The sequence below is a fragment of the Podarcis erhardii genome, assembly GCF_964252035.2.
Source record: "Podarcis erhardii genome assembly, chromosome: 13".
In the NCBI taxonomy this organism is placed as follows: Eukaryota; Metazoa; Chordata; class Lepidosauria; order Squamata; family Lacertidae; genus Podarcis; species Podarcis erhardii.
Genome location: NC_138502.1, coordinates 27,880,850 through 27,889,912, shown reverse-complemented (window position 1 = coordinate 27,889,912; position 9,063 = coordinate 27,880,850). Strand labels below are relative to the sequence as shown.

At 43.8% G+C, this 9,063-nt stretch overlaps 1 protein-coding gene and 1 long non-coding RNA gene across 2 annotated transcripts in view; one reads left to right on the top strand and one right to left on the bottom strand.

The window, feature by feature from the left end:
• Positions 1-27: 27 nt before the first annotated feature.
• LOC309328293 lies at positions 28-3,926 on the top strand. Its single transcript, XR_014150744.1, has 2 exons — positions 28-3,746; positions 3,795-3,926. It is a non-coding gene; the product is annotated as an uncharacterized lncRNA (long non-coding RNA).
• RAPGEFL1 (Rap guanine nucleotide exchange factor like 1) overlaps positions 1,536-9,063 on the bottom strand; it is a 55,123-nt gene continuing 47,595 nt past the window's right edge. The window contains exons 14-15 of the mRNA XM_081837858.1: positions 7,859-7,913; positions 1,536-5,287 (exon numbers count right to left, since the gene is read on the bottom strand). Coding sequence (XP_081693984.1) covers positions 5,163-5,287; positions 7,859-7,913 — 180 coding nt within the window. The 3' untranslated portion in view covers positions 1,536-5,162. The remainder of the gene's footprint in view (positions 5,288-7,858; positions 7,914-9,063) is intronic.

Genomic DNA, 9,063 nt, shown 5'->3' with positions numbered 1-9,063 from the left:
GGGGTAGGTGGGAGGAAGTGAGGCTGGTTGGTTGGGTCGCCATATTAAGAAGGTCCAAGAGGCCTGAGCAAAATCGGTGCTGCGCTCGGCCATGTTGGGAAGGGCACTGGAAACACGAAATCATAAAACTCGCAACTTTCAGGCTCGTAATTCCAGGGCCCGTGAAGGGGATTTCTCTCCCCGCCGCCCCAATATCTCTTCAGGCCGTTTGTTTGCTTCGCCCAGCAAAGAAGGATAGCGGCAGGTTTAGGCTGAGGATAACTTTTGAGTTTGCAAGAGCTGTGCAATGCACGACGTAGCCCACCGTTTTAAACTGTAGGGGGATGCATGTTGGACGGGGTTTTGCGGCAATTCTGGATTGTTTCCCACTTTGCAGGTTGAAAGCCCTTGCAGGATTAGGCAGGGAAGGTGGCTCACGACAACCCTGCAATGTAGTCCGGAGGCGTTGTGTAAATTAGAAACATCTAACCACATCGAAGTAGCCACGCCGCTGTACAACAAGAATCAGGAAATCATAGGGATCTCAAAGATCGCCCGGTCCGATCTGTTGGCAAACGGAGGATAACGTCCCCGAAAAGCGGATATGCAGCCCCTAAAAGGTGCCTTATATTTTGTATAATACAGCGGGTGTTATACTGCCCATTACTTTGTGCCTAGAGACTTTCTGAAGTCTTCATCTGTAGCCTGTAAATTACAGTAAATCTCGACTGCATATGGGATGTGTGTGTGTTTTGCCGCCCTCCAGTGCATATCTGCAGAATGAAGCCTCCTTTTTTCCACATAGTAGCAGCTGGGCTAGCTCAGTCGGCGAAGCATGAAACTCTTGATCTCAAGGTTTGTGGGTTGGGCAAAAGATTCCTGCATTGCTGCGGGCTGGACTAAATGACCCTCAAGTCCCCTACCAACTCCACAATTCTATGCATTTGTCTATGCAATCCGTTGATAACAGATTGTAGAATAAGCATCATCATGATTACTGAAACAATGAAAGATGAGCTGTTGAATGAATGAATGCAGCAGACTAGTATTGATATGAGAATACGGGTGTTGCTAGCATGCCCCGTTTGCATCTGTGAAATGCTGGAGGACAGAGGCCTTGATTAAAGCCCATAGTTGCAAATAGGAGGATTCCCTGTTGTGCTGGGGTTGTTCTCACACTGAGGGACTTTGTGCTTTTAGAAGCACAGCAGTGATACCTAGGTATAGTTCCTTTTCTGGGTTAAAACCAGAAGCTAGTTTCACTCTCAAATTCAAACAGATTTATATATACAAAACATGGATGCTCTATTATCAACTCATGGGTTGCTTCCACGTTAGAAGTTTACCCGTCTGAAATTGCCATCCTTGGTTCACTCACATTTCATAAGAAGAAGTCACAATATTGCTGCCAGCTCACTGCATTCCACTGAATTTTGCATTTTAAACTACTCATTTTTATTGTATCTGTTTTTTTAGATTGTGTACAGAGCCACGTACATTGATGGCACTATATAAAAGAATTTTACATAATAATCTGTATAAAAGCCGACCACTGATTTTATTTTTCACAATTATTTATTTCCACCATTGGCTTCTCACCCAAGTGCTGCAGTACCAAAACAATAACAACAATAATTAATAATAATAATAATATCAACAACAGCCAGACCTCCCCCCCAAAAAAACCTAAGCTTCCCCAGAACAACACAATACATCTTACATTCCACCTCGCGGAAGCTTGTAGGGTTATATGTGTAGGCAAGCGATCCCCTCATTCCAATAGTAGAAAATTCACTGTACAATTGCCCAATGATACAAGGCTCTTCTTTAAAAAATAAATGTACAATTCAAGAGTGTCTTGTTAAAAATATATATAAATATATACACATCCTCGCATTAGGACCTGAAACTCTCACCGGGAGAGAGAAAAAGAAATATAGACAAAAGCGAGAGACCCTGAAATGAAAAGTCCCTGAACAGAAAGCCACTAGATCAGGTATGGGGAACCTGGTGCCTTCCTGATGTTGCTGGAACTCCATCAGCCCCAGCCAACATGGCCAGCAACAATGATATATATGAGATGAAGTTCAGAAACATCTGGATTGCCACAGGTTCCTCACCCCTGCGAAAGAGGCAAACCCCCTCCCCAAGACACACAAATAAAAACAACCCTTATCAAAGAGAAGGGAGGAGGTCAGCAAAGAGAAAAGCCATTTTTTTAAAAAAACGAGAGAAATTCTTTACAACACCTGCTCTTTGATATCAATTTTTGACCTAATATATTAAAGCTGTTAGAAACATGGTAGGGAAAGCAGTTCATTTCTAAAAAGAGAAGCAGGCACCTTTCTCTCTTGACCTGAAATCCCTGCCCCCTAATCAAGAAATGTGTGGGAATGGGCTGTGGTTATTCAGTAGTGTGGACAATGCACTCTGGACTGGCTCAGAGGCATTCTTATTATTACTTCACATTTCCAGGATTAGATCATGGCACTGGAAACAAATTCCAGGGGGAACACACAGCTTTGGGGACGTAGCCCTGAGATATGATTCTTCCATGCAGAAGTTATAGGGCAAGACCAAGAGTTTTTATTTGGTATCACAGGGGTTCCCTAAGCTCAAAGCAACTTTTTAGTTGCTTTGCTCCAAGTAGTTGCTCCAAGTATAACGAAGATAAATAATTCACCTGTGTTTCTTGAAAGATGCTAGGAGGTTCAGTATTTTTGCAAGATAGCAGGACTATCCCACTGCAACCCACTGCTGACCCTCATAATCAACTGTAGGGTGGATTACAAATTCTCTGTGGGGGGAGGGCTGGGCTATATGTGTGTTTGGCAATCTGTGTCACAGAAAGTTGGTTAAAACCTATTGGGAGGGTCCACTAAATTCTATCCAGTTGTCCCAGATTAAATAATCCAAAATAAATAGTATCTCTGGTTCTGATCTCACAATTACCAGCATGGATTAAAGTCAACACTTTTGAGAACTGAAGTCTTTCTTTGAGGTCACTTGACCTTATTCGTACAGTACACTTCAAATCAACTTTTTGTTCACACAATTGGAGGGGAAGTACAGAAAAAGATCATCCCTCTTCCAACATGCTGTTTCCATAAAAGCTTATGGAAATCTTCCCCAGTCTTGTATTAATCTCAATAGTTTATTCCAGATTAACGTGAAGATAGATTGAAATCAACACATTGCATCCTTTAAAGGCACTTTGGAGAAGTGAGAACAAAAATTGTTTTATCACTGTGTAACCATCAAAACTGTGTGAATAACAAGGGACAATATAGTTAAGTGTTACTGTGAACGTCCTTGTGATATTATAGAGAGGGGAAACCCCACTATCCTATCCTGAGATGGAAATCTCCCTGCCCCTCCGAGGCTCTCCCAAGTTGCTGAAGGACACATCCCAGGACTCAAGAGTGACCTATATCTAGAGCCCAGTTCAAGAGGAAGAGACAATTGGTTTCTTGCGAACACCCCCCCCCCCAAAAAAAAAAACCCACCTAAAAATAAATTTATTCAACACAAAGAGATGTAAAAAAACATTTGGACAGCAGCCAAAACCAGAAACTGTGTATATCTAGACTACAATTAAAACTGTCATGGCTTCCCACAAAGAATCCAGGGAATTGTAGTTTGGTGAAAGTGACTAGGATTCTTTGTTAAGGCAAATCTTTAGCCCTAAGTCCCCGTCAGAGAACTGCAGTACTGTGGGGGCCTGAAATGACTTTTAGGCCAGTTAAGTTTGTAGCGAGCTCAAGGCGGTGGTTCTCCCCTCCCCATTTTATCCTCACAACAAACAGCCCTGTGAGGTAGGTTAGGCTGAGAGACAGTAACTGACCCAAAGTCACTGAGTGAGCCTGAGTGGGAATTCGAACCCTGGCCTCCCACACTCTAACCATTATACCGCACTGGCTCTGCCCCAATAAGGAACTACGACAGCCTTATAATTTTGGTGCCTGTTTTAAGTTCCTGTAGCTTAGATCCCAAAGAATGGAAATCGTTGAATACTGTCTTATCCATCAGAGCCAATCAAAACTGAATTTTAAGAACACCTGGGAAAAATATTTCCCCACTTCAGTTTACTTGGACCAGCTTTTTAAAAACAAAGCAACGTTCTGTGAGAACAGAACCAAAAAAATACTTTTGAGAGTCTCCTGTGAATTATTCTTATATAATAATGTTTCCACATTAAACCTTTCTAATACAGAAATAAAAATGCCCACTGATAAAGAGTAGTGTAATAGGAGAAATGAAAAGTAGAAAACTGACATTTCTTGACGTTTCTGCACACACTGCCTCTGGCAACTGTACTATGTCCGACTCATGACACCGGAAGCTTATTTTTCTGATTCACAAACTGTTCGTTTTCAAGGACTTGTTCGATTACGGTTATAGTGGGGAGGGAAACTGCCGGAAAGGGCATTGGCAGCTAGTGTGAGTTGTCCCACAAGCTAATCAAGATGTCCTGCTTTGTCTTGACCTCCTCCACAAAACACTATTCCATCTGCTCATGCCATTTTGGGTTCAGTCCTCCAAACTGCTCTACACTCTGCCATGAAGCAAAGTGAGATAGTCACCTCAGGCAACCGATTTGGAGCGCCGTTCCAGGTGGCGGAGAGGGAAACCGACAGATGGAGGATAAGCGGCCCCAATACTCCCTGGAAGATTCTTCTGCGCAAGTCCCACTCACGGGATGCTCTGGCGGAGTCTCCCTTCCCTTAAATGAAGCTCGCACAGGAGACCAAGAGAGCTCTGCCAATGGGCAAAGGCAATAGATTTGGGGGCACGGTTAAAAGAGCAGCACATTTTTCGCTTACTTAAATAGTGGTTTGCTTTTTTACTGCTGGGGGAGGGACGAGGGGACAGGAAGGTGCTATTTAGATTTTCAATCTCTGGCATCAAAATTATCTTGGGGCCAGCCCTGGCAGGAGAACTCTGTGGCGAATTGTGTCCCAAGCTCAAACTGTAGGAAGTTAAGGTGCCGTTTTGATTTTGCACCTCAGTCACCAGGATTTCTTGGACCAAGCTTGGCCATCCCTGTCATTTGGCAACTCCATGCTTTCCTCTCCCAACAGGGTCAGAACCTAAGGAGGAACCCCTGTACATCCAAAAAGTGCTCGAGTATTGCGCAGAGTAAACATTCTTTGCTAGTGACGCCTGCCCTGTGGGCAGCTGCCTCATTGGCTGTTTGACTCCAGCTTGTGAGAGAGCTCGAAGAGCAGGTTCTGATTGTCAATAACTTGGAACTGCCGGACGTAAGCTTTTGTCTGCAGCTGTTGGGGAGATGACTCCATTTCCAGGCCTGGGGGAAGAAGGAGAAGACAGTCATTTGGGAAGAGACAGCATTCTAAGCTAAACACAACTATCATGCCTAGAATAAGCAGATACTCTAAAGTAGGAATGGGGAACTGGTAGTCCGCCAGATATTATTGCATTCAATTTCCCATCATGCTCACACAATATGGTCAACAGCCAGGGACCTTAAGAGCTGCAGTCCAATATACAGAGGGCCACAGATTCCCCATCTGTTCCTTAAGGAGTCCAGGATTAGCCCCACCTGATAAGATCTTGCTGTCCCGAATTGTTTCATACTGAAGGCAGGGGAATGAATGTGTGCCCCACGTAAAATTCCCCTCCACACCCAAGACCTGTGGATCCAAAGTCCCATGTCTGACTCTCTCTGACATGATAGTTTTGTAAGATGAAATGAGAATATGATGGGTGGGAGCATTTGCACACGATTCCCATGCCTGAAGAATGAAACGGTACCACCCAACAATAGATACCTCAGATATGGACTTCTGCTCATTTGTTTGACGCTCATATCCTGAGGATTTTGACACTCAAACACGGCTGGCCAGACAAACCCAGGGTGGTGTGTATTTTGCAAATCTACAGCTCAAGTATGGAACTGAGTGTGAGGTGCAGAATCTTAAGGAAATCTGCAACTCATATTTAAAGTCAAAGCAAGTTTCTTCAAAGTTGCAAAGATAGACTTAAAATGTGATATATGGACATCGATGCAGAATGAAATCTCATGACAACTTGGCCAACCCCCAAAATCTCCTCATCTCTGTTGCTGTTTGTAAGCACCTGGGATACTTCAGTTGGTAGAACATGAGAGTCTTAATCTCAGGGTTGTGGGTTTGAGTCCCAAATTGGGCTAAAAGATTCCTGCACTGCAGGGGGTTGAACTAGATGATCCTCATGGGTCCCTTCCAACTCTACAATTCTGTGATTCCACAATTCTGCTTTATGTAGACTGTAAGCTCTCTAGAGAAAAGACCATGCTTCTTCTATGTTCTCTACAGCAGCATTTTCCAGCTTGTGGCTTGTGACCCGCAAATGGGTCACAAAGCCTGTGTGAGTGGAAACTTCATAAGTAAACCCTAAGTAATTATTGTTTTTGATTTTTAACAGGTATGATGAATACCTTGTGCAATTTTTTGTTTCGTTGGCTTATTACAATACTGCGTTGATGCTTGTAACTGAACATCAGAAAGGCTTAAATTTTACACCTTAACACTTGGGAACTCCTCACTGGCAGCTGGTGGCAGAGCCAATGACAGTTTACAGGGAGCTCTTTTGAGTGACTATTACAACTCACCTTTGATGCCATTTGAGTAATAATAACTACTCAAAGCAACTCCCTCTATGAGGACTTTATGGTGAGCTATCCACAGATCAGCTGCCAAGGTTAGTTAATAGTCAAGCCAAGTGTGATTTGAGATTTGGTTAGCAAAAATAAGAAATACAGTCATACCTTGGTTTTTGAACAGCTTACTTCTCGATCGTTTTGGCTCCTGAACGCCGCAAACCCAGAAGTGACTGTTCCAGTTTGCAAACAATTTTTGGAAGCCAAACATCCGATGGGGCTTCCGCGGCTTCCAATTGGCTGCAGGAGGTTCCTGCAGTCAATCAGAAGCTGTGCTTTGGTTTCCGAACATTTTGGAAGTCGAACGGACTTCCGGAACGGATTCCATTCGACTTCCAAGGTACGACTATAACACCTTTGCCCTATGTGTCCATAATGACCGCTCCCCACTTAAAACGGGGGGCGCCCTTTGCGGGGACGCGTGCAGCCCTGGATCTGGAGTGGCCCCATCAGCATAGGCTTTGCCTTCCCTCAGGTGGGATACCTGGAGGTCCCCGCCTACCCCAGTGAGTTGTCCAATCCCATCTGGGGGAAGCGTTGCCAGGGAAACCAGGCCAGGTAGGGGGAGGGATTACCTGCCCACACAATAGAGGGTGGATCTTAATTGGTAATCCTCACTTGGCTCCAGAGCTTCATAATGATCTGGGATGATGTCTGAGAACTAACAGAACCACTCAGTGGCAAAAGGCAAGCTCAGCACCCCACCCCCACAACAGTTGCTAAAATGGGTTTTATCATGAAGAAAACTATCACAAATATCCATAGTTGGTTATATCTAACACGGCTCGTGCAACTGTATGTTTTTAGAATAAATTTTTATAGCTTACAAAGCATGATCCTGCAATCTGATGGCTGGTGTTCTTATTCCCATAAACATAACTGAGAATAACTTTTTAAGTACTGCACATATTTCAACAGTTTCCACATTGATTAATTTTTTTGCTTAGATGCCTCAAGTAAGGGTTATGAAACAGGCAAACTCGCAGTTATGATGCAGAAAACTGACAGCTGTTGGAGACCTGTTCATGTGACAATAATACAATGGGTCACCATACCAAGTGAATTTGGTCTTGTGGTTTGCCATACCAAAAAGGCAGGCAAGCACCGCTCTGCAGCACCTAGCATGCTGCTGGTACTGAGCACCTGTCAAAAAAGAGTAGCAGTGAAGTAATTGCATTGGCTTCCCTTTGCATCCTTGGTGTGGGCATGGATACTCACAGAGGGGCCGGCTCCGGCACTTCCTGATTGTCCGAACTTTCTCTGCTACTGAGTGCTGCATAAGAGAGGAGGAGAAAGAGATGCTTCATTGTCCCAGAGCACCAGACCTTCAAATCTGCAGCTGGGAATCGCTTTCTGCAAGAACCTTTGTGTTACTGTAGCTAAGATCTAAAACAGAGAGCAGCAGTGTTGTGCAGTGGCTAGAGTGTTGGACTAGGAGCTGGGAGACCAGAGTTCAGTTCCCCCGCTCACTGGGTGACCTTGGGCCAGTAATTTTATCTCAGCCTAACCTACCTCGCAGGGTGGTTGTGAGGATTAAAGGGGAAGGGGAAGAACCATGTTCACACACCACCTTGAGCTAAACATAAATGTCATAAATGAACAAATGATCTGCACTGCTTTACATCTTCCATCAATATTTACCAACGGTTCAGTAACACCACAGAGAAAATGCTAGATTTCACAGCCACAGAAACACCTAGTACGTGAGTTGGACAGGAGACAAAAATGGATGCGTCCAAATGGTCCATTATAAAAATGTAAGAAGAGCCTGCTAAGGAGGCTGATTAAAACTTCTACTTGTCAAGAGTTGGGATTTAGGGGACTGGATAGCTCTGGGCCACTTTGCATGGCTAGCAAAACCAGAGTTATGCAGAATAATAAAGGTGGGAAAGCTGAATAGATTCTGCAAATTAAGAAAATGCACATCTTTTGCAGAATTTATACAGGTCACAGAGTTTCACTTTCCCAGGTGAAATGTAAAACATAATATTCATGGAGTACACAGGATTAACTCTAAGCAGGGGAGAGTTAATATAATAAGGAAAGTGCTTTTTTAAATATAGGATATATAATTTCAATTATTCGTTTGCATTAATTGGCCTGTAGTTTCCAGTGTGAATAGGACAGGGATTTCAGTGAATGAAATAAATCACACTTTATTATTAATATCGTTAACTGCCTCAAAATTATACTGTGCTAGAGGTCAGCAATTAGAGGCCCAAAGGGCAGATCTGCCCCCCTGAATAGTAGCAGCAGAACTGCTGCCAACCCAAAAGCAGAGAGAGGAGAAAGAGGTGGTTCTGGGGGGGGGGGGAACGACCTGTTGGCAATCTACTTTTGAGGATGGACTATCCTTTCCTCAAAGCACAGCTGTTGTAAAATTAGTTGCTGACCAGAAAGCTTGGGTCTCTGCACAGCTATTG